We start from the raw sequence: 26861 nt of genomic DNA, 5'->3' as shown, positions 1-26861 counted from the left end.
TGAACAGCTGTCTCCCTTTAAAGACTGAACGAGAAATTATTGAGTCATTTTCGGTCTTGCAATCAATTTTAAGTCATCTTCAATGCGATAAAATCAGTACTGTTCAAACAACATTGCAGTCAGTTCAAATCTGTATTGAAGATGAAGCAAGATGTGTGTTTTTTTTTAATGATTCTATTCTCCACGAGTCTTTCGTATAAATAACAGAAATAAAAGCTATGTTCTTTTTGCTTTTTTTTAATGACAGTGTGATAAGAATTGATACACTACAACCTCACTACTCCACTGCAAAAGAGGATACTTCGAGCGTTACTGATTAGTCTTTTGTAAAGGAAACGTGCACCTGGTGTAAATATAAAATTTGATCCTGATATCTATGATGAGTTTATTAACAACCACTGGGTCGATGCCACTGCTGGTGGAGTTTTAATTCCCCGAGAGTATCACCAACCCCGTAGTCATCACTTGTGTGCTGACATGAATTATCATTATATATGGTCATGTTTCTAAATTTATTGTTTACAAAACTTCGGAATTTTTGAAATACTAAGGATTTTCTACCTCTGGAATAGAGTACCAAAGCTGTATTTGGTAAATCTTTTAAGATTGGTCATCAATGCTCTTCAACTTCGTACTCTAATTGGCTTTTTTTTTTAACTGTTTGGGATTCGAGCATCACTGATGAGTCTGTTCTAGACAAAACGTGCGTCTGGTGTAAATGTACAATTTAATCCTGGTATCTATGATGAGTTTATTATCAGTTATTATAAAAAATAGAATTGCAAAGCCTTTGGCAGGTTAGGCTTTCATACACATCTAAATAGCTTGAAATAGACAAATTATCACACAGAAAGATCAAAGGCAACTTTTTAACATTAGCGATATATTTGTCAAGGTCGTGATTAGGTATAAACTGATAGATACCTTTTGTCATAAAATACTTTATATTGAAACAAAACACTTAGTAATTGATAGATTTTTCAAGGTCGTATTTATGTTTCAACTTAACGTACGCCTACTGACAATAGGTAACATATGTTGAAAGGAAATGGCCTTCCGTTATTTAAAATGTATACAAGGTTATCTAAATCGGCATAGATGATAAAATCTTCTGTTTTCCTTTCCGGACATAAAAACTAACACAAAATGTATTCTATTCACTATTTTCATCCTAACCAGAAAGGATCTTATAAGTATGTGTCATTTACTTTTATATGCATAAAAATCAAAACTGACCGATAAAATATAAAATAGTCTATACAACTGTTATGATAATTGAATTCGAATTTTGAAGGGCTATTCTGTTCTTAGTTGGCATCTAAAAAGTTATTGGCTGTATAACTAGCATTAAGAAATCCATTTGCATACAATTCCGAGCCCATTCTGTTAAAACAACTTTTCTTTTTTAGACATGGCGTTGTCAGTTTATTTTCTATCTATGATTTGGATGTCCCTCTGGTTTCTTTCGGCCCTCTTGCCTAAAGTTTTAATGTGCAAATAAACATATCAATCAATAGGGTCTGATTAACAACAAACAGCAGCAGCAAATATTTTATAAGGCAACCAATATTTCATCCAGCTTCAAATATGTCACATACGGCATCAAATATCTCATCCATCAACAAACATATTATGCAGCAGTAAATATGTCATGAAGCAGTAACTATTTTACGTAGCAGCAACCATTTCAAGCGGCAACAACTCTTCATCTAATTTAAGCTGCAACAACTCTTTCATCTAATAGCAAATATTTCATCTCAAAGCAAATATTTCAGCTAGTAGCAAATATTTCACGAAGCAGCAACTATGTCATGAAGCAGCAACTATTTAAGGCACAACTAACTATAAGCATTGCATGGAAATCTAAATGAGAATTCAAGGAGTAGGTCACTCTCAAGTTTGATTTTATTTAGATAGTTGAATAGTTTTTAATGTAACACCTATCACATAAATAATCTCATGTCGTGTTTTTAAGACGAATTATAAAGATGTATGCCTAATGTATTCTAATTCATTCTGGGTAAGGTTTTTAGTAAGGTTTTTAGTAGACCGTTTCCTCCGGGTTGATATTCCCAACATGCAGCCTGAAATGTTCTCCATGCTGTCGACTGACAAATCTCAAGTATTAGCAAAGTAAAAATAATTGGACTTTATTGAAAAAAATATTGCCCAAATGTCGGGATGGATGGCATACGTGAAACGTGAAAACATTTTATAATACAATATAAAAATAATCATAAAATTATGAATAAATGAATTATTATGCGCCAATTTATACATTCACGGCATATTGCTCAGTTGCGTATACATGTAATGATTTTGATACGATGTGAACTCCATTTATTAGGGTATTTTCAAGTACCTGCAGGTTACTTCATTTCGACGTCTTAGACATAAACGTCACAAATAACACTATTTTTTTAATGACGTCATATACTTTAACGGTACAGTTTGAAAATAGAATAACAATGTGTTTATAATGTCAACTATGTAAACTTAATGTTTACAAAGTCAAAGACATCACTAAAGGCATATAAGGTCTTGAATGTGTATTCAGAGTATGCGGAAAATATGCACTTTACTTCGAAAAAATAGGGTTTTGATAATTATTTGGGACTGTAAGAGTTTTAAAAGTGTGTATAAACAGAACGAATTCTACAATATATATATAATTTAAAAATAAAAATAAAGAGGCAAGCATCATTAAGGTCATTTGCAAAAGTGATAAGAAAACCATTAAAATATACCCCACATGCAATTAGATATAAATGCTAAAAGTTACATAAGAGTTAGTTAATATCTGATTACTAACATTAATTTCACGAGTTTTTTTTTCTGCACAAAAATCAAGGAGAAAACAAGAGAGAGAATGACAACTTTATGTGAACATGCATATTCAATCTCAGTTACTGTTTCTGATTTTTTGATGGGCGTGTCTGCTACATAAACCGCGCGCGAAGAAGATGGAAGTTAACGGTTTCGCTGATTGGTTGACGGAATGGTACGGAAATAGCGGAAACTGTCGAAGTAAAAATCACAATAACGACTCCCTGTTGTTTCCAGGAGACGGAAAATGGACGGCATAACAATGTCAAACCTCCGTAAGGATCGGAATGTGGGCGGTACATGATGATCAATGGAGCGCTTAGTTGATAAATAATGTTAAATGGAATGGATGGACAGTTATCGAATGTAATTTCTTGGTCAAATGATTTAAATCATAGCGGTAAAAAAAATATAACGTTTTTAAGGCAGACAGGACCCCCTGAGCCAGACTATAGTTTATCCACAGCAAGTTTGTCACCGAGCGACAAATACATTATGCATCAGCAAATAATAAATCCAGCCCAAATATGTCATGCCGACGAGATTATATTGTACAATGCATAAAAAGAGCAAGTAGTGCAAACTTTTTCGGTTGGATTTTGAGGGAAGGATATGAAATTGTCTAAAATGCAGGTTGCAGTATGCGGGTTGCGGGTTGTTAGTCCTACAACATATGACTTCGCATTCTTATTCAATTTTTAACGTTTTTATACTGATATTTTAATTTTTTAATTTTTGTTAATGCTAGTATAAAACAAAAAATATCAGAACAGATATATAGTAAATAATGCCCCCATGGTCATATGTTATAGGACTAGCTGGTTGCAAGTTGCAGGTTGTGGGCTGCAGTTTGCAGGTTGCGAGGTTGCGGAACAATTCAATTAAATATAGCAGTGTCCACAAGGCCATTAACATGAGAGGGTGTATCTAATTTACATAATTTTATAATCAATGTTACAGTCATGGTATCCATTTTTAAACAACATTCTGATGTAAATAAACACCTAACAATAGAATCTTTCAATTTACATTAAATATGATATATCCTGCGTCACGCGTTGCCATTGAAATACTGGGTGCCCGTCCTTCCGTTTGTACGTCCGTCTGTCCATTTGGTTTGAAAATAGAGGGAATGTTAATTATATACAGAAACAGACCACAAAGTTACCAATAAAGGCAACAGTAGTATACCGCTGTTCAAAACTCATAAATCCATGGACAAAAAACAAAATCGGGATAACAAACTAAAACCGAGGGAAACGCATTAAATATAAGAGGAGAACAACGACATAACACTAAAATGTAACACATATAGACAAAATCCCACGAGAATAACAAATATAACATATATATATAACATCACACTGGAATTGAAAGATTTTTTTTTAAGCATGAAAAAATGTAGAGAATGTTGCATTCTCTAAACTTTCAACGATTTTAGCATCACATTTAAATAGGTCACGTTTCGCACTTGAAATATCATTTAATGCAAATGCGGGATGAACTCCATTGCCCTTTGTCCTCAGAATCCTTCGTATGCAAATTACTCATACAGGGACTGGATGAATAGTTTCATCATCAATATATAGTTTTCTAGAGAGTATTTCAAGTAAAAACTTATATTCTATAAACAATAACTTTATTCGTCCCAATACTCATATACTAAGTACATTTTGTACATGTAAAAACATAATATAAAAAAGTATGCAACAGTTTGGAATTATCAAAGCAAATAATAACGATTGTGAATAAAGTACACAACATTTGACACTCATGAATTTGAAAGCAGATGATCATCACTATTGAAAAATAGGTAAAATCATCGAGATTTCTGTACATGTAGTGGTTATTAATAGTACCTGAATATTCTGAATAAATACACATTTTGTTAAGAATCTCGTTATGTCTGTAAAATAAATACACCCATGTAAAGTTTCCATCTTGCAAGCTGTGCAACATAGATTGACATAGAACGAGGATCATTTCCCCCGAGTCTTTTTAAAAAAGTCCGAAAGTTTCCTGTAATAAGTCTAATGAGCGTACTATTACTAACTAATTTGAAGTTTTAATTCTTTTTAGTAAAAAAAATCTTTAACTGATTCGGCTCTTATGTACACCCTTGCAAGTTGGCCTTCAAATATTCGGCTTCAGTCGTTCCTGATGCAGGCAAATCCAGAAAAAAGTGCTTTAAACGCACGAAATTTATAACGTACTGTTCTCCTTTTTCTAAAGACAAAGTCATGACCAAACTGTGAATGCATAAAGAAATCTCAAAACCTGCTATTTTCAAAAAATTATCCTTGCGTAATTTATATTTTTTTCAAAATAAATCTTTCAGATGGACATCTTTATTAAAAACAGTTTTGAAAAATACTAAACATATGAAGTTAATCTATGTCTTGAATTTAAAATTCAAATCTTTCAATTTTTAGTAAGTCATTATTATGCTTTGATACAATTGATAAAAAAGATGAATACAAATTACAAAGATGCCTTAACGACAAACGAGTGAATACAAAATAGTAGAACAAATACAGCAGAAATTGGGCCTTCCTCTTTCCTTCTTTATTCTGTATACGCTGTTCATCTTTCATGCTGCTTAAAATATAATTTAACAAATGAATTTGCAGGTTAACGGATGACTCCGGAAACAGTTATTTATATCTAATTATCAACTAATTGCTTTCCTAAATGAAAATGAGATGTGTATTAAACGATTTAGAAATCATACCTGAATCAATTTAGTTTTATCAAATTTCAAATACGAATCGTCTGTTATAGTTTACAGTCAATTTCGATTTGTTTAGGTAAATAAGCTGACTCATCTTCCTGATTACAAAGTCATACGGCAACAGATTGTACAAATTTACAAAGTAACCCATGTACGTAATACAATTATATACTAGTAATTCAACAAAACTATCAATAATCTCGAACTTAACTGTTCAATATTCATACATTCAGAAAATTAACTCTCTCTCGTTCACATACACACACTCATATAGCCTACTACGCTTTATTATCTTCCCACATTGGTTAATAAACATATATAAATCCTTTAGAAAGTGCAACGCTATTGTGAAATTGAAATGACAAAATGGTCTTTTTGTACTTTTGGGATAATGATGGCGAGAAAATGTATCTCCATTTCGACGTGTTTTGATAAGCAATTTTGAATTTCAATGTATCATAAGTTAAGTATATTTAAAATATATCTAAAGGTTCATTTTGACTCTTAAAAATGAACGCGAAACAGTTCTGTCTTCCAAATTTATTTCGTAGTTTTTATTTCCAAGTTCAGACCAAAACTGCACAATACATATTGACATTATAAGACTAAAATACATTTCAAAATCTTCTTCAAAAATTTAGCACCAAATTGAATATGATTGTTCGGCAAAATTATGTTATATGCTCTTTTTGTATCAATCTTTGCTATCACCATCAAAAGCTAAAATGAAACTACATGCATTGACATTGAATAGACATTAACCAACGTACCATATTAAGCTAGTCTCTATTACTTGGAGCATTTGGTGGATCCAAGGGGGAGGGGTTCCGGGGGTTTGAATCCCCCCTTTTTTGGACGACCAATGCATTTGAATGGGAGCATATAGTTGGAGCACCACCCCCCCCCCCCCCTTTCCGTTTTTAAAATGGCTGGATCCGCCCCTGTAGAGTGACTATTTGTAAAAAATGTAAAATATTGGAACGATTCTACGATTAGGTGAGGACAGAGAAATATATTTCAGGATGACTGGTGATCCAAACGGATTCCGAAAGCAGGAAGTTTAGTGGCGCCTTTATGTATCGCGTAAGTTGTCTGGCATGGTTTAATAAGATTTGCCTTGACTTTTTCCCTTCCATATATGAAAGTTTTTTTTTAATGAATTAATAATAGCATCATTCTAAAAATACAAGAAATACAAAATATATGACGATTCTGTAGTCAGTAAAATTTTCGCGCAATGACAAGGCCCACAGGCCATCGTATTATAGTTTTATCTAAAACTTACACATACATACGCAGAACAATCAAACGTATGTCAAGAACAATAACGAATCTTACGTTCGCATTTTCTACAAAAACGACAAAGGCCACTATACAGATCCTGTAGCGATGTCAATTCTGTAAAACGGTCAAACTTGGGCTTATGAAATCTGTCAAAGGTCGTTGTCATTCAATTTCCATAATACCCATTATAAACAGCTTAGTCACATGATATTTAAAACAAAAATACACAAATAAAAACTGAAAGAAAACACGCGAATAATGACACAGAATTACGGGGGCTTCCATTAATTCCATCGGTGTTGTATATAACTGTTGGGTCATAGTAAGCTGTCCCGGTAAACTTGTTTAGACGAATGTAAAATATTTGTTTACTGTCCTGCGTCACAACCATTGGATATCCAGATGCCATTGTTGTCCAATCATCAGTGTTGTATTTGACCTATAAAAAGAATAATAAAACATAATTGGAAAAATACTTGTAAAACACTTTAGATATTATATATAATACACGCATGGAATTTGTAGGTTTATGGTCAAGATACCCATCTCCATTGCCCGTTTCTTTGTTGTTTCGCTAAATCTTGATTTTATTCACATTTCTGTCATCCAGTATAGTCCCGCCATTGTGTTTGTTTAAATACCGATGCTCTATCTGCTCTTCAACTAGCAGTCCTAATTTAATGATTTAATTTTGTTACGAACAATATTACCATTGCATATTAGTACATAATAGATTTACAATTCTGTGATTTTAGTGTACATTATACATGCAGAAAAAGTACAGATGAAAATTAAATCAATCATTGTGTATAATTCTTAAAAAGAGGCCTAAGATAGATCATAAATAAAGATTTTACTATGTTTTTTTTTAATATAATAATATAACAAACAGTATGGCACACCAAAATTGACAAAAATTGAATAGATTGTTCATGAAAAAACATTTTTTTTGCATAAAAAGAAATTATGAGATAGATTTTTTAAATAGAATATGAGAAGATAGATTTAAATGTTGTAAGAAAATAAAAAGAAAAAATGGAGTCACCGAACTTGTTTTCTTGCTACAAGTTAAAAGAATCCTTATCAGTCCAAAACATTTTTTTTAAAGTCATATGAAACGAGTGACTGGTGAACAAAAATGTGTATTCAATTCTTGAACCAATGCATGTATATATCATTAACTCAGTCTTCTGTCCACGATATAACATTTTTTACGCAAACATATCGTATAATCGTCAATTTTTTTTCCTCTCTGTCTGTTATGTTGTGAAAATATGGCAGCTAATTATTTGTCGTGTTTTGAAGCCCTAGTTTGCCGATTGTCATCTTATAGTAAACAATCAACAAAGAATCATGTGTATTGAACACGTGTTTAACATGTACAATCAGATAATAGTTTATTTCAATGACAGATCCATGCGTATTGTGATCAGCAGATTTTTACCAGAAGGGTCACGCTAAGGTAACTAGCATACGGAAAATATGTCGCCGAATTGCATCCTGGAAGCAAGCAATAAAAAAAAGTAAACTTCTTCTAAATGAGGAAAAAATTAAAGATTTTTTTTCAGAAAAAAAGTATATGTACATAAGTTTTATAATGAAAACTGTTCATTTAGTTATAAATCACATATGCATCATTATTTTTTAATTTGAGGTTTTATATGACTTTTACTAAAAGAGTTATCTCCCATAAAATGTATAAGTTGGAATATTCCTTCTAAAACACAAAAAATAGTATGTGTTTAATCATTATGGATAATGCAAATATCCAGTACCTTTTCTTTATATAAATAAACAGTCTATGCAATTAATTGCAAAACTGTCTCCAGATTTGCAGATTTGGACAAAGAACTAGACCGATTGTGAACTGCGATTGTACAATCTAAGATGGAAGTATACCACGAATATACCTTAAGAATATCATAGATGTAAATATGATGTTCTCTTTGGCACTATTGCTACTGAGAAAGGTACGATTGAATTTGTTTCATACTAAGTATTAAAAGACGTTTCAAGCGAAATATGAGAAAATTCGTTAAATCTTGAGTATCTTAGAACCAGAAAAAATGTAATTATAAGCGAACTTCAACGGTTTTTAAAATGCAGTGTTTAACTAATCGGTACTTACCTTCCTGGACATGACAACTGAACTGTCTTCACCGAGGTCATATTCTTCAGCATTTCCTTTATCACTGCTTGGTTTTTTCTTCGGAGTACCTTTGCCTTTAATAGTCATTCCAAAGTCTAAGAATTCGCCGACCTCGCTTGAAGAGCACGTTGTACCGCCCTGTCCACAAAACTTCCAGTCTTTTATTGTTGTGCTAAATTTCATATTTCCTTTTTTCACCATCGTAGTTTCGTTCCCAAGAGTTATTTCGCCGTCTTCGCGAAATATGAGCACTTCCGTTTCTAGCATAGCACCTTCTTCATTCAATGTTGCGTTGAATGTGAATTTTTTCACTGTCAGATTCATGAATTCTGCGTCCATTGGTGGTGAGAACTGAAAGTCTGTCTTAGCAAAGTTGTTAAATCTGTGCTTATTGTCTTTTATGTCGCTACCATCTGTTTTCTTTTCTTTAAGTTCAGAAAATTCAATAGTAATTCTGTTCGGGTCTTGTGATGGGTTCTGCCTATTTCCGACTTGAATTTTACCCGACTTTCCTAAAACTTTGACCCAAACGCCTTCTGCGTTGGTTTCCTTTTCCATTGTGGGCGTTTCAGGGGTATCAGGTGACTTTCCTAAATCAACTTGTGGGTCGTACAATACACTCTTTGAAAATTTGTCAAAACGGAAGACAAAAAGTGTTTTTGAACCTTTTTGTTCCAGTTTAGGATATCCAGTGGGTGTTGGTACCCAGTCGCCATTACCATCATATTGAACCTGTAGAAAAAATAAAACAATTATAAGTATGGGGGATATATATATATGCATTATCAATAAAAACTCGGAGATAAATGTGTGATCCTAGTTCTTTTGGTATAACAATAAAATCGCTTACTTCCAGGTCAAAACGAAAAAACTAGAGAAATGGGATTTCAAAACAATTTGGATACAATAATTATATTGCGAGTTTTATATATAATATGTCGGTTCATTTATGCACGTTATTAGTCACAAAACATGAAGACCACACTCTACAAAGTACAAGTAACTAAAAACACGGAGGCGATGTTTTTACAATGTATTCATTTCTTGTGTATGTTCAATAAACATATCAGTTATAACATCATAAAAGTATTCATAGTCTTCATTTACATGTTTTCATCTGAGAAACCAAAATAACACCCCCTCCCCCCCCCCCCCCCCCAAAATAAAAAAATACTTGTAGAAAATCTACAAGTAAAACAAACAAAAATATCAAACGAACATGATGCTAACATTGAATGTTCACCATAGTATCTGCAATAAATCATAAATGACCATAAGTATCTCTAAACTACAAATGTATAACGCCTACGTACATGTATTTATTAACTTAAAAATTTAACGAAAAATTGCGTATAATTTATTTAAAATTTCAAAAAGACGAAACACAATTTACCTTTCTAGACGTAAAAGTACATGTAACAATTATTGAATATAGGCTAAAGTACGGGTATCAACACACTACAGTGACAAGTATACAGATGTGTTCTGCTAACTTTAAGTAAATAACTTTTCAAATGTGTTTTCATCAAAACACTTTGATATCAATGTTCATTAGATTTCTTTAATGACGTTGCAGACCTATAATGATGAACTTTTACAAATTGTGACATTGGCACTCATACCACATCTTTATATATCTTTCTATAGTTCACCGTGCAGTCTAACTACAGCCATGAATGCATGATCACTAGCCATGCCAAGAAATTGCCTCCGTTGAAATTCTGCGAACACCCCATAGAGCAAATTACATGCCATTGGATGATTAATATTGATCATTTGGTTTATGGCTGTGTTCTAAGCGACACGTACATGAAGGTCATAAATTAATTTGTTGAATAAAATAAAATCTTTAACTACTAATGGGTGCCGTAGGAGGTCGATCGGAATTTTTAGCGAGGATTTCTTGGCATGTTATCACCACCGTTAAGTTGTAAGTTGTAACTTTGGTTCAAACCCTCGTGGAAACTCCGATCTTAAAGGTTAAACTCCAATCTTAAAGGTTAATCTCCAATCTTAAAGGTTAAACTCCAATCTTAAAGGTTAAACTCCGATCTTAAAGGTTAAACTCCGATCTTAAAGCTTAAAGGTTAAACTCCGATCTTAAAGGTTAAACTCCAATCTTAAAGGTTAAACTCCAATCTTGAAGGTTAAACTCCAATCTTAAAGGTTAAACTTCAATCTTGAAGGTTAAACTCCGATCTTAAACCTTAAAGGTTAAACTCCGATCTTAAAGGTTAAACTCCAATCTTAAAGGTTAAACTCCAATCTTAAAGGTTAATCTCCGATCTTAAAGGTTAAACTCCGATCTTAAAGCTTAAAGGTTAAACTCCAATCTTAAAGGTTAAACTCCAATCTTGAAGGTTAAACTCCAATCTTAAAGGTGAAACTCCAATCTTAAAGGTTAAACTCCGATCCTAAAGGTTAAACTCCGATCTTAAAGCTTAAAGGTTAAACTCCGATCTTAAAGCTTAAAGGTTAAACTCCGATCTTAAAGGTTAAACTCCAATCTTGAAGGTTAAACTCCAATCTTAAAGGTTGAACTCCAATCTTGAAGGTTAGGGACGACATCAAAAGATCGATGTAGGATAAAAAACTTAAATCAAATAGTTTGGGGGTGGGGGGTTAAAATTCTGCTAGTTTTGTATATCTAAAATCGATTTTTACATATATCCCTATTGGTAAATCAATTTTTCCCAAATTAAGTTAAGAGGGGGATGGTGACAAGTATACAGATGTGTTCTGCTAACTTTAAGTAAATAACTTTTCAAATGTGTTTTCATCAAAACACTTTGATATCAATGTTCATTAGATTTCTTTAATGACGTTGCAGACCTATAATGATGAACTTTTACAAATTGTGACATTGGCACTCATACCACATCTTTATATATCTTTCTATAGTTCACCGTGCAGTCTAACTACAGCCATGAATGCATGATTACTAGCCATGCCAAGAAATTGCCTCCGTTGAAATTCTGCGAACACCCCATAGAGCAAATTACATGCCATTGGATGATTAATATTGATCATTTGGTTTATGGCTGTGTTCTAAGCGACACGTACATGAAGGTCATAAATTAATTTGTTGAATAAAATAAAATCTTTAACTACTAATGGGTGCCGTAGGAGGTCGATCGGAATTTTTAGCGAGGATTTCTTGGCATGTTATCACCACCGTTAAGTTGTAAGTTGTAACTTCGGTTCAAACCCTCGTGGACACTCCGATCTTAAAGGTTAATCTCCAATCTTAAAGGTTAAACTCCAATCTTAAAGGTTAAACTCCGATCTTAAAGGTTAAACTCCGATCTTAAAGCTTAAAGGTTAAACTCCGATCTTAAAGGTTAAACTCCAATCTTAAAGGTTAAACTCCAATCTTGAAGGTTAAACTCCAATCTTAAAGGTTAAACTTCAATCTTAAAGGTTAAACTCCGATCTTAAACCTTAAAGGTTAAACTCCGATCTTAAAGGTTAAACTCCAATCTTAAAGGTTAAACTCCAATCTTAAAGGTTAATCTCCGATCTTAAAGGTTAAACTCCGATCTTAAAGCTTAAAGGTTAAACTCCAATCTTAAAGGTTAAACTCCAATCTTAAAAGTTAAACTCCAATCTTGAAGGTTAAACTCCAATCTTAAAGGTGAAACTCCAATCTTAAAGGTTAAACTCCGATCCTAAAGGTTAAACTCCGATCTTAAAGCTTAAAGGTTAAACTCCGATCTTAAAGCTTAAAGGTTAAACTCCGATCTTAAAGGTTAAACTCCAATCTTGAAGGTTAAACTCCAATCTTAAAGGTTGAACTCCAATCTTGAAGGTTAGGGACGACATCAAAAGATCGATGTAGGATAAAAAACTTAAATCAAATAGTTTGGGGGTGGGGGGTTAAAATTCTGCTAGTTTTGTATATCTAAAATCGATTTTTACATATATCCCTATTGGTAAATCAATTTTTCCCAAATTAAGTTAAGAGGGGGATGGTGACAAGTATACAGATGTGTTCTGCTAACTTTAAGTAAATAACTTTTCAAATGTGTTTTCATCAAAACACTTTGATATCAATGTTCATTAGATTTCTTTAATGACGTTGCAGACCTATAATGATGAACTTTTACAAATTGTGACATTGGCACTCATACCACATCTTTATATATCTTTCTATAGTTCACCGTGCAGTCTAACTACAGCCATGAATGCATGATCACTAGCCATGCCAAGAAATTGCCTCCGTTGAAATTCTGCGAACACCCCATAGAGCAAATTACATGCCATTGGATGATTAATATTGATCATTTGGTTTATGGCTGTGTTCTAAGCGACACGTACATGAAGGTCATAAATTAATTTGTTGAATAAAATAAAATCTTTAACTACTAATGGGTGCCGTAGGAGGTCGATCGGAATTTTTAGCGAGGATTTCTTGGCATGTTATCACCACCGTTAAGTTGTAAGTTGTAACTTCGGTTCAAACCCTCGTGGACACTCCGATCTTAAAGGTTAAACTCCAATCTTAAAGGTTAATCTCCAATCTTAAAGGTTAAACTCCAATCTTAAAGGTTAAACTCCGATCTTAAAGGTTAAACTCCGATCTTAAAGCTTAAAGGTTAAACTCCGATCTTAAAGGTTAAACTCCAATCTTAAAGGTTAAACTCCAATCTTGAAGGTTAAACTCCAATCTTAAAGGTTAAACTTCAATCTTGAAGGTTAAACTCCGATCTTAAACCTTAAAGGTTAAACTCCGATCTTAAAGGTTAAACTCCAATCTTAAAGGTTAAACTCCAATCTTAAAGGTTAATCTCCGATCTTAAAGGTTAAACTCCGATCTTAAAGCTTAAAGGTTAAACTCCAATCTTAAAGGTTAAACTCCAATCTTAAAAGTTAAACTCCAATCTTGAAGGTTAAACTCCAATCTTAAAGGTGAAACTCCAATCTTAAAGGTTAAACTCCGATCCTAAAGGTTAAACTCCGATCTTAAAGCTTAAAGGTTAAACTCCGATCTTAAAGCTTAAAGGTTAAACTCCGATCTTAAAGGTTAAACTCCAATCTTGAAGGTTAAACTCCAATCTTAAAGGTTGAACTCCAATCTTGAAGGTTAGGGACGACATCAAAAGATCGATGTAGGATAAAAAACTTAAATCAAATAGTTTGGGGGTGGGGGTTAAAATTCTGCTAGTTTTGTATATCTAAAATCGATTTTTACATATATCCCTATTGGTAAATCAATTTTTCCCAAATTAAGTTAAGAGGGGGGTGGGGGGGGGGGGGGGGGGTCAGTGAAAATCGTCCCTTAAACTCCAATCTTAAAGTTTTATTAGACTGTCAGTTTGTTTGTCGTAGAACGGTAGTTCTCATCGGGGAGTATAGCTTCCTCTACACATACAAACTGGTTGACAAGAATGCAGAATAAAGAGTTAAAAACCAAACAATCAATCAATTAATCAAAAAAGAAGCACATCAATAATAAAATAAGGACGCAAGACTTTAGGGGCAACTTAATATATTAGGACACAAATAGGTAAAAAGACAAATATATCCCATTCCAAATATGCATTTAAGTGAAATGTTTTGAATTTCCTTTACCGATGTTTTCTCTTATGGTACTATTTTTCATGCATTTGAGAGAGAAAAAAATGCATGTAATATTTGCCACTGAAAATAGACAAGCAATGGCGAAAATAATCTTAATGCCAACACCAAAGGTTTTTATTTTCGATTTTGGTTTGTGAAACGAGACAACATTGCAAGGGGGTCTCTAGATATTCTAGAAGACAAATTGCACAAAATAAGAAAAAATCCAATTTATTTATTACAATTTTGTAAGGGAGATAACTCTCATGCATTCTTTTTTCATGCATTAGCAAAATGCCATCCTCTGTCCTAGTGTTTCAATGAATGATAAAGGCTGGAGAAGGAATGAAAAATAAATGTTGTATTAAAACAAATTTGAAGCCGTGTTCAAAACACGATACTATGTTATTTGATATATTTAATGTATCAAATAGTAAACCAATAAAATCGTATTGTAAACAGAAATGGGATCGTAAAATAGCGAATAATTTCAAATACCCGTGTCATAAATTTTTACTCTTGTGGTTAGTTGTCTCATCGGCAATCATATCACATCTCTTTATATATATATGATCAAGTCAGTTACGCCTTTTTTTTTTTAGAGTTGGGTGTATTTCATCAATAAATGATGAATGTTTTTGCTTTAAAAATCAAACTAGGTTTGGTTTGAATGACAAGAAAAGAAAATCGTGATCAAGATTTTTTTTTAAAACCAAAAATGTTAAAAATAAAAATGTTAAACGAATAATAGTAATGTGAGGTTTTTTTTTTATTGAAATAGACAAATCATATTAATTTCAATGCATGGATGGTATAATTGTGAAAAATTGACAAAAATGTAAAGATATTATTTTTTTTAATACTGGACCATAGTTTTTTTAAGTAGAAAATGTGAATGACTTCACGGTTGAGTTCCTGAACGATTTAAAGTCCCATATTAGGACTGAAACCGGTCAATTATGACAACATGTTACATCCGTATGAATGAATTTCAAAGGAATGTAAATAAGTGCAGCTATCATATTTATTTTTGTTTACTTTCGTATTTAATTTTTCTATATTCCTCGTCATCATTTCATTAAAAAACACAACAAAAAAGGGGTCTGCAAGCCCCGAAGGTCACGATTATAAGTGATATGAAAACAATTTCATTTTCTTCAGAAAAATCATTCAAATTCTATTTGAACTGGGCGAGAAATTTGAAAAGAGAAGATCTGAACTGTTTCGCCCAACCGCCTTTCTCTAAGCTGAACTCAAATAAATCATGAAAATCAATGGCCTTTTTCTCACTAAATCCGGGTAACAACCTAATTTCTTTTCCGGTATCTTCTTATTACAGAAAGTGAATTGTTTACGTTCAAGCAGTATATGAAGGGGTGACACGGTGTGCTCTTTTCAAAATCCCGCTTGTTTGTTTTTTTTCCACACCCCGTCTTTCTTTTTCCTCCAGATCCCACTTTTTTACTCCATACATCGCACATCTCCACTTTTATATCCCACATTACAAAAGTAAGTCATATCTCTCGTATTTTGCTAAAGTAAAATTCACACACCTTCTTGTCGATTTTTGATCATGGCGTTATACGCCCAATATACAAAGAAAGGGCTTACGACATGTATGTATTGTTTATTTAACAACATCAACCACAATAACATCAGTTGTCAAACACAACACTTAGGACACAACATTACATCCTCAATCAATAGATAAAACTCGGAGAAGTGTGTGATCCTAGTTCCTGTGGTATAATAATAAAATCCCCGACTAAGTCACTTCCAGTCAATACGAGAAGGCTAGAGAAATGGGATTTCAAACCAATTTTGATGCAATAATTATATTGCGAGTTTTATATATATTATTTTGGTAGAATTATGCACGGTAGGCCAATATATCACAAAAACGAAATCAAAACTTTATAAACTACAAGTAACTAAAAACACGGAGGCGATGTTTTTACAGTGTGTTCATTACTTTTATATGTTTAATATACTTCAACTATGCGGTATTGGCTTTGCTCATTGTTGAAGGCCGTACGGTGACCTATAGTTGTAAATGTCTGTGTCATTTTGGTCTCTTGTGGACAGTTGTCTCATTGGCAATCATACCACATCTTCTTTTTTATATATTCAGTTATATCGTGCACATGTTCATAGTCTACAAGGTTCTCGTCTGTTTTGTCTGTCACTCTTGATTCTTGAATCTATTCTCAAGTTTGTAACAACCAGCCGCTACCCAACGCAAAATTACAACTAAAGAGAAACCAAAAAACAACAAACAACAAAAAGCGAAAAAATAATAATCAAAGGCAATTACTAGTACAAACAAAAGTAATTAAAACAAATAAGTGTTCATCACAGCATTTGTTATAAATTATAAATTGATATGAACATCTTTAAACGAGTAACGCCTACGTAATCGTGCTTAGAATTTAAACACTTGTGATACATGTTTAGATCTAAACGTGTTTAGGATTGTGTTTAATTTCTAAACACATTTTTCAGTAAGGCCATAATATTTAAACATGACGTGAATTTAAACAGTTTAAAAATGGAATTAAACACACTATTCTAAGCTAGACACGATTCTAAACACAATCATAAACACGTTTGGATCTAAACATGTAAAAAAGTGCATAAAAGATGTGCTTAGGATTGTGTTTAGGATCTAAACACCATTTTTACAGTGTAGTGACTTAAAAATTGCGTATTTATTTGTAATTTTAAAAAGATGAAACACATTTACCTTTCGAAGCGAAAAAAACATTAACCATTAAGTAAAAGTACATGTAACAATTATAATTTATGAATATAGGCTAAAGTACGGGTATCAACAAACTACAGTAACTAGTATACAGATGTGCTCTGCTTAATTTAAGTAAATAACTTTTCAAATTTGTTTTCATCCAAACACTTTGATAGCAATGTTTATTAGATTTCTTAAATGAGGATGCCGAATTATAATGGTGTACTTTTACAAATTGTGACATTGGCACTTATACCACATCTTTTTATATCTTTCTATAGTTCCCCATGCAGTTTTACTACAGCTACGAATGGACGATCACTATAGCCTATCACCGCCGTAAAGTTGTAACTTCGGTTCAAACCCTCGTGGAAAGGTGCGTTCAACTCCGATATTTAAAATTAGACTGTTAGTTTGTTTGTCGTAGAACGGTGGTTCTTATCGGGGAGTATACAGTGTAGCTTCCTCCAAATCAATCAAAAAAAGCACACCAATAACAAAATAAGGACGTAAGACTTCATGGGCAACTTACTATATAAGGACATAAATAGGTACACAGATAAATATCTTCCGTTCCAAAAATATTTAGGTGAAATGTTTCAAATTTCCTTTTTTCTATTAGGTTTTATCTTAATGCACTAGTTTTCATTCATTTGAAGAAGAAAATATACCTATCTTCCGAAATGTTCATGAAATAGTTGCCACTGGAAATAAAGCAAGCAACGACGAAAAAATCTTAATGCTATCATAAAAGGTATTTATTGTCGATTTTTGTTGTGAAACGAGACAACATTGCAGGGGGTCCCTAGATATTTATGAAGACAAATTGAACAAACTCTATTTTAAAAAAAAATGGAAAGGGAAGCAACTCTAAACATGCAGTACAGTTTTTGTAATGCCTCAGCAAAGTGCCATGTCATCCTTTACCATAGTGTTTCAATGAAGGATAAAGGAAACGGAATAAGAAATATATATGTGGCAAAACACGACACTAATTATTTTGAAATATTTAATGTATCAAATTGTAAATCAATAAAATTGTATTGTAAACAGAAATTAATGGGATCGTAAAATAGCGTATAATTTCAAATACCCATGCATGTCATAAATGTTTACTCTGGTGGATATTTGTCTCATCGGCAAATTTCATACCACATCTCCTTATATATATGATAAAGTCATTTACGCCTATTTTTAGATTTGGGTGTATTTCATCAATAAACAATGAATGTGTTTGCGTTAAAAATCCAATTAAGTTTGGGTTGAATGAAGAAAAGAAAACTTTTTCAAACCAAAAAGGTAAACAAAACAAAAAAGAATAGAAAATGTGAGTTGGTTTTTCAAATTAATTTCAATGCATGAATGGTATAAATCACAGGCACTTGTCTTAGAATTTTTTTTCCTATATACCTTTATATAACACATTAAGGTATTATTAGGAAAAAAAATTCTGAAACAAGTGCCTGTGGTATAAATGTGAAAATTTGACAAAATTGTAAAGATATTATTTTTTCCGGACCATAGTTTTTTAAGTAAAAACTTGTGAATTACTTCACGGTTGAGTTTATGAACGATTAAAATCCCATATTAGGTCTGAAACCGGTCAATTATGACAAAATATTTACATCCGTATCGATGACCTTTCAAAGGAATGTAAATTAGTGCAGCTATCATATTTATTTTTGTTTACTTTCGTATTAAATTTTTCTATATTCATCGTCATCACTTCATTAAAACACAACTTGGCCAAAATAAATGGGGTACGCAAGCGAAGGTCACGATAATAAGTGATATGAATACAACAGAAAACTAATTCAAACTCTATTTGAACTGGGTGAGAAATTTGAAAAATGAAGATCTGAACTGTTTCGCCCATCCGCCTTTCTCTAAGCTGAACTCAAATAAATCATGAAAATCAATGGCCTTTTTCTCATTAAATCCGGGTAACAACCTTTCTTTTCCGGTATTTACTTGTTACAGATGTTCATGTGTTTAAGTTCAAGCAGTATATAAAGTGGTGAAATGAGGGTGCTCTTTTAAAAATCCCTCTCGGTTTTTTTTCCAACTCCCCCATTTTCTTTTTTCCTCAGATCCCACTTTTTCACTCCATACATCGCACATCTCCACTTTACTATCCCACATTACAAAAGTAAGTCATACCTCGTATTTTGCTAAAGTAAACTTTATTCACACACCCTCTTGTCGATTTATGATGGTGTTAACATAATGTTCGCCCAATAAACAAAGAAAGGGCCTGCGACATGTATGTATCGTATATTTAACAACATAAACCACAATAACATCAGTTGTCAAACATAACACTTAGGACACAACACTATCATTTTCAATCAATAGATAAGGAATAACAATTAATTAACTTAAACATAATATATAACGCTACGAGATTTTTTTTCAGTTTGGTAAAACATTAATTATAAAAAGGATATTTGATTAGATGTACATTGTAGTATTTCTAGCTTAAATAGGAAGAAATGTTTCAGTTTATTAGCAAATAAATGTATATATAGAAAAAAAAATCTGGCGTAGAAAAAAATGTATAAAAGTATACTAAAAATTAAAAACCTCAAATTACTTGTCCAGAAGAGAAGTTGAAATACATGTTTTTAAAAATACTTTTTTACAATGGGTTGCAAGATAATTAATTTCTTAGTGAATAACTTACGAAAATGTCTGAGACGTTACATTTTTTTTTACTGTACATAATACGTTGGTGGTATTCATAATTCGGTTCAAAAGAATAATCGTTTTGAGCAGGTGCTTTGAAAAGATAAGGGTGTGGATGGGGTTTACAGAATATAGAAATATAAAGACTCGAAAAAATGGACTAAAACTTTAAAGAATAGAGAATAATGGGCAAAAAGTATAAAAAATAGAGAAAAGTTGCCTAAATAGAAAAGAATACAGAAAGGTAGTATCGCCCGTACCGACTATTATAGATAGACACAATGATTGATATCTGTAATCTCACCTTGTCTGATATTATTACACTGCTACCACTTCCAAGATCGTACTCGTCTGCTGTTGTCTTTTTCCCGCCACCAGTTTTCTTTTGCGGAGCTGCTCCTTTTCCTTTAATGGCAATTGTAAAGTCTACATATTTCCCAATTTCAGTTGTCGATCCCTTACTACATGTAACGCCGGTGTCTCCACAAAATTTCCAATTTTCAATGAAAATATTAAATTTGACAGTTCCTTCTGAAACTGTCGTGTTTTCTCCATTAAGACTATAAGTCCCATTTTCGGTAAAAATGTACACGTCAACAACAAGTTTCGCCCCATTATCTATAGTAGCAGAAAAATTGAAAGTCTTGGCTGAAATATTCTCAAATTCTCCATCTCCAACTTCACTATACTCGAATTGTTGATTGGCAAAGGTGTTGAAGCTATGTTTCGTTGCTGGAGAACCACCGGCTCCCACTGGGTTCCCGCTCAAATCCGTTTCTTTGATTTCGTCCATTTCTACAGTTACCCTATTTTCATCAGACTCAATATTCTCTGACCGGCTCATCATAATTTTCCCAGACTGACCCAATACTTTAACATATACACCTGCACCAGAGATGGTTCCATTCCCCTCATCTGCTGCTGCTGCTGATGGAAATAAAATTCCCAAAATAATCAAGAAAAAGCTACTTATTTCAAGCAATTTCGCCATGATTACAACTTTCAACTTAACTACAATTTTCTAGAATATTGATATTACTTCAATTTACGATTTATATACAAACACAATCAATACAAGTCAAACATATATTACAGGTAAGGCGTATGAATATATGACCGATTGGGCGGATGCACAAAGCTTGTGTGATAATGAGTAACTGATCTATAATACAGTTTAAGTTATGGAAGTGCGTATTTCCCTTCTATGTCCTATAATCAGTGAATTGTAAGGTAACCGACCTTGAAAACAAAATTACAAATATTCTAAAAATACACAGTGACTTAAAAACTAGTCCTTAGTTCGCTAATGCTAATGTTAATTCAAGAACTATGGTCTACTTAAATTAGTTAGATTTTCTTATAAAGTTAGCATTTTAGAGACCAAATAGTGGTATGTAAGACATTACCATTTTATAAATAAGGAAAGAGGTTTTGTGAATAACTAAATTCAGTTTTAACGGAATGGACGTACAGTATTCAGGGGCGGATCCAGCCATTTTAAAAGGGGGGAGGGGGGTCCAACTATATGTTCCCATTCAAATGCATTGATCGGCCAAAAAAAAAAAGATGGGTTCCCCCTGGATCCGTTAATGGTATGTGTGATAATAAAATAATCTGAAATTTGATTGTAATTAAACATTTGACACAAATTAAATAGCTGTAGTAAAAAAAAAACATTTGAAGAAATTTGAAATGAGAAAAAATTGTCCCCTCCGGCAATTTATTATTCACAACCCTCCCCCTTAAAAACGTTTCACCCGCTACCTTTTTCCCAAAAAGTCTGTCTCTATTAGTATGCTCATAATTTCAATTCAAAGTTCTAATGGAGTTTGCAACCACAACTACCCATTTAAATCTTAAAATGTGATTGGATTGCCTCCCTTACATTGCTTTACAATTGTCTTGTCTTTTAACTAGGAAACCCTTGTTTGCCCCCCTTTTTTGCACCATTTCCTTAATGGTTTGAGCCATGACCCCTCTCCCCCCCTTTAAGTCAATCCTAACCATCTCTATGTGGTATAGAAACTTGTGGTATTATTTCATACACTTAAACACAAGTTATTGTCTAGAAACTAATAAAATGCTTATTTGGGCCCATTTTAGATTTCTCATGGATTTCTATTTTATTAAAAAGTTATGAAAAAACTGACAAAAAACACAAAGTTGCGATCTTTCTGCTTATGTAAACATCGGCAATTGTCTCATTTGCAGTTTTACCACATCTTCATATTTTTAACTATATATGTAGTTAAAGCTCAAATTTCCGACGAGACAAATATATCCACATAATTGACAAAAGGACGAGTGTTCAAAGAATGACCTTCAGCAATGAGCAAAGCCAATACGTGTATAATATGCTACAGCATGACAAAATTTGAAACATGTAATTTTTAATGACAAAATTTGAAGCATGTAATTTTTTAAGACAAAATTTGATCTTAGAAATCACAGTGGCTTGTTTAGTGGGTCAGATGAAGTTTTGCTGCAAGTTTTGTTAATCTAAAATCGATTTTACATATATCCATATAGGTAAATCAATTTTTCCCAAATTAAGTTAAGAAGGGGGGTAGGGGGGTCAGCGAAAAAACTATGTGAATTAAGTTTTTTATCCTACATTGAACTTTTGATGTCGTCCCTAAGGGACATATCGTGCAGCTTACATTTGAGTTGCATAGTAGATCTGATAACAGAACTGCAAAAGAATCAACAATCTAATTAATGTTAATGTTTTAAAAACGAATTATCAGAAAACGTATGTTCTATTTGAAACTTTTAAAGCAGTATGAAGATACTGAGGAAGAAACCAAAGCAATAACAGACAACGCCGTGGTTAAAAGGAAAAGACAAGAAACATTCCTTTAAAAAGTTGATATTAGGCAGCAACCATTTGATTTTCTGGGGGGAGGGGGCTATGTTTTTTTTTTCTGGACAATTTATTTTTTCCGCCTGCGGCGAAAAACAATCTATTTTTTTTCGCGACAAGTCGAAAACAATTTTTTTCTTTCAATTTTAGCATAACATATAGTGGCAGCTGAGGATGAAACAAACAATTTTTTTTTCTCAGAATCAAACACAAATTATTTTTTTCTTCAAAAACTGGAAACAAACTTTTTTTTCCAAAAAAAACCATAGCCCCCCCCCCCCCCCCCCCAGAAAATCAAATGGTTGCTGCCTTAGGCAACACATTATATAAGTAAACCGACAGCGGACGACGTGTATTCCGGAAGGTCTAGTTTTCGATTCACTTAAAGCACCCGACGTGAGCCAGATCACAAATAATTGATAGAATATATATATATAGGGAATTGTTGAGGGTCCTTCATTTGTATTCTTTATATTTTTCGCTTATTGTTTCTTTTAAAATGTTGGCTATTCTGTAATTACCTGACAACTGTATTCAAAACATTATAAAATCTTGGAAGATATGGTATGATTGTCAATGAGACATCTCTCCACAAGAGACCAAATCAGCAAGAAATTAACAACAATATTGCGCTTTTCGGTAATCAGTATATTTTTACCCAGTTTCATATAATTTGTGCAGTTAATCGTTATATTTTAGCACCCAAATGTCGGTCACTAGGGGGACAGCCGGTTTGCTGGAGGACTTTTATATGCACATGATAGTTATTCGTTGTCTTACTGATCATGTTTGCTACTTTTGCTTTAACTACCATAGCTGCAATAGTGTTCACGAAAACTAGGAAAACTGCAAAAATACAAAGGGAAAGGTTGTCTAGGTTTTTATATCTATATATTATAGATTTAGGCTTATTGTTCCAGCCATTTTCACTTTTAAAGTTAACAATGTTACTGGCGGGGGTTCGAACCCTCCCCGTTTATTTTGACTATCAATGCATTTGAATTAAGACATATTATATATATAGTTGGAACCAGCACCCCTTTTTAGCCTGATTTGGGAAACTCCCTTATAAAAATGTCTGGATACGCCCCTGAATGTACATAAATCTCTAATTACTACGTTTAACGAAACGCGTGTCTGGCGTATTAGATTATAATCCTGGTACCTTTGATAACTTTTACACCACTGGGTCAATGTCAATGCTGGTGGTCGTTTCGTTCTCCGAGGGTTTCACAAGCCTAGTAGTCAGCACTTCGGTGTTGACATGAATACATGTATCAATTATATGGTCATTTTTAAAAATTTCCTGTTAGAAACTTTGCATTTCTCGAAAACTAAGGATTTTCTTATCCCAGGAATAAATAACCTAAGACGTATTTGGCACAACATTTTAGAATTTTGGGTCCTCAATGCTCCAACTTTTTACTTTTTTGGCTCTATACAGTAGTTTCAGTGGAAAATGTTAGTAAAATTTACAAATTTTATGAAAATTGTTAAAAATTAAATTGACTATAAAGGACAATAATTCCTTAGGGGGTCTATTGACCATTTCGGTCATTCTGACTTATTTGTAAATCTAACTTTGCTGAACATTATTGCTGTTTACATTTTATCTTTATCTATAATAATATTCAAGATATTAACCAAAAAACAGCAAAATTTCCTTCAGATTTGCTCTTAATGCTTTGGTTTTTGAGTTATAAGCCAAAAACTGCATTTTACCCCTATGTTCTATTTTTAGACGTGGCGGCCATCTTGGTTAGATTGCCTGGTCATCGGACACATTTTTAAACTAGATACTTCAAGGATGATTGTGGCCAAGTTTAATTTAATTTAGCCCAGGAGTTTCAGAGAAAAAGATTTTTGTAAAAGATTACTAAGATTTACGAAAAATGGTTAAAAATTGACTATAAAGGGCAATAACTCCTAAAGGGGTCAACTGACCATGTCGGACATTTGACTTATTTGTAAATCTTACTTTGCTGAACATTATTGCTGTTTACAGTTTATCTCTATCTATAATAATATTCAAGATAATAACCAACCAGGTGCTCCGCAGGGCGCAGCTTTATACGACCGCAGAGGTCGAACCCTGAACAGTTGGGGCAAGTATGGACAAAACATTCAAGCATGATACAGCTCTGAATTCGGATTGTGATCAAATTTTTGACATTACATGGTTTTTTTTTACACAAAACAAATGCCAAGATTTTACAAATCAATTAAAGATTTCTTCTTCAAACTTTTTAAATCTAAAATTAAATAGTTGACACAGCATAGGTTTCTGACACAGAATGAATGTGGTCTAATGAACTTAAAAGGTTTTTTTTGCCTTTGAGCAAATCACTATGCTGTTGAATATTAATCCTCTCAAAAAAATGTTTGAAGAAATTTTATTTTTATTTATGAAATCTGAAATGAGAAAAATTTAACCCCCCCCCCTTTTTTTTCACATCCCCGTTTCCCTTTTTCAAAACTGATATCAATTCAAATTTCTAATGGAGTTTGCAACAATAACTACTCATTTAAATACATCATAAAATATTAAGATGTAAAAAAACTGCTTGTTATCACTGAATGGTAAAGATTATTTAAATTTATCAGTTGGTAGTAAAAAGTGTATATACATTGTATATTGTATATAACAAAGATTTAAGTTGATTCTGGACAAAGAAAGATAACTCTAATTAAAAAAAATTCTTGCTATTGCACAAATAGGATATTTCTTGCTTACTATTCTGGACAAAGAAAGATAACTCTAATTAAAAAAAAATTTGCTATTTCACAATATTGTGCAATTAGATATTTCTTGCCATTGCACAATACTGTGCAATTGAAAAGACTTGCTATTGCACAATACTTAATATAATAATTTTAGATCCTGATTTGGACCAACTTGAAAACTGGGCCCATAATCAAAAATCTAAGTACATGTTTAGATTCAGCATATCAAAGAGGCCCAAGAATTCAATTTTTGTTAAAATCAAACTTAGTTTAATTTTGGACCCTTTGGACTTTAATGGAGAATTTGAAATTTGAAAACAGGACCAAAAATGAAGAATCTACATACACAGTTAGATTTGGCATATCAAAGAACACCAAGGATTCAATTTTTGATGAAATCAAACAAAGTTTAATTTTGGACCCTTTGGACCTTAATGTAGACCAATTTGAAAACTGGACCAAAAAAACTTCAATAATCAAGAATCTAAGTACATTTTTAGATTCAACATATCAAAGAACCCAACCGATTCATTTTTTGTCAAAATCAAACTAAGTTTAATTTTGGACCCTTTGGACCTTAATGTAGACCAATTTGAAAACGGGACCAAAAGTTGAGAATCTACATATACAGTTAGATTCGGCATATCAAAGAACCCCAATTATTCAATTTTGATGAAATCAAACAAAGTTTAATTTTGGACCCTTTGGGCCCCTTTTTCCTAAACTGTTGGGACCAAAACTCCCAAAATCAATACCAACCTTCCTTTTATGGTCATAAGCCTTGTGTTTAAATTTCATAGATTTGTATTTACTTATACTAACATTATAGTGCGAAAACCAAGAAAAATGCTTATTTGGGTCCTTTTTTTGGCCCCTAATTCCTAATCTGTTGGGTCCTAAACTCCCAAAATAAATACCAACCTTCCTTTTGTGGTCATAAACATTGTGTTTAAATTTCATAGATTTCCATTTACTTAACCTAAGGTTATTGTGCAAAAACCAAGAAAAATGCTTATTTGGGCCCTTTATTGGCCCCTTATTCCTAAACTATTGAAACCAAAACTCCCAAAATCAATCCCAATCTTTCTTTTGTGGTCATAAACCTTGTGTCAAAATTTCATAGATTTCTATTAACTTAAACTAAAGTTATGGTGCGAAAACCAAGAAAATGCTTATTTGGGCCCTTTTTGGCCCCTTATTCCTAAAATGTTGGGACCAAAACTCCCAAAATCAATACCAACCTTCCTTTTATGGTCATAAACCTTGTGTTAAAATTTCATAGATTTCTATTCACTTT

General features: G+C 32.7%; 1 protein-coding gene across 4 annotated transcripts; it reads right to left on the bottom strand.

Moving 5' to 3' along the window:
* Window positions 1-4448: 4448 nt before the first annotated feature.
* Window positions 4449-21136, bottom strand: LOC139502545 (acidic skeletal organic matrix protein-like). 4 transcript variants are annotated; one of them, XR_011658877.1, is made up of 4 exons: window positions 20282-21136; window positions 8970-9722; window positions 6497-7280; window positions 5238-6349 (listed from the first exon to the last, which is right to left on the bottom strand). XR_011658877.1 is itself a non-coding variant. In XM_071292037.1 (3 exons), the coding sequence occupies exons 1-3, from the start codon at window positions 20966-20968 to the stop codon at window positions 7053-7055; spliced, it is 1668 nt and encodes a 555-aa protein (XP_071148138.1). In that variant the 5' UTR covers window positions 20969-21136; the 3' UTR covers window positions 4449-7052. The 4 variants fall into 4 exon arrangements, 1 of the variants encoding a protein (XP_071148138.1); XR_011658879.1 differs by having other exon boundaries at window positions 5238-6041; window positions 6511-7280; XR_011658878.1 differs by having other exon boundaries at window positions 5238-6088; window positions 6540-7280.
* Window positions 21137-26861: the final 5725 nt, after the last annotated feature.

Source organism: Mytilus edulis, chromosome 14 (assembly GCF_963676685.1).
Source record: "Mytilus edulis chromosome 14, xbMytEdul2.2, whole genome shotgun sequence".
Classification (NCBI taxonomy): Eukaryota; Metazoa; Mollusca; class Bivalvia; order Mytilida; family Mytilidae; genus Mytilus; species Mytilus edulis.
Note: the sequence above shows the minus strand (reverse complement) of the source record. Positions and strands in the feature narration are given on the sequence as shown.

Excerpts from the sequence above, each read along its gene's own strand:
- LOC139502545 (XM_071292037.1), bottom strand. The coding sequence starts at position 20,968 with ATGGCGAAATTGCTTGAAATAAGTAGCTTTTTCTTGATTATTTTGGGA. Across the intron at positions 9,723-20,281 it reads GTGTAATAATATCAGACAAG|GTTCAATATGATGGTAATGG; the intron begins GTGAGATTACAG and ends TTTTTTCTACAG. Across the intron at positions 7,281-8,969 it reads CAGTTGTCATGTCCAGGAAG|GTCAAATACAACACTGATGA; the intron begins GTAAGTACCGAT and ends TTCTTTTTATAG.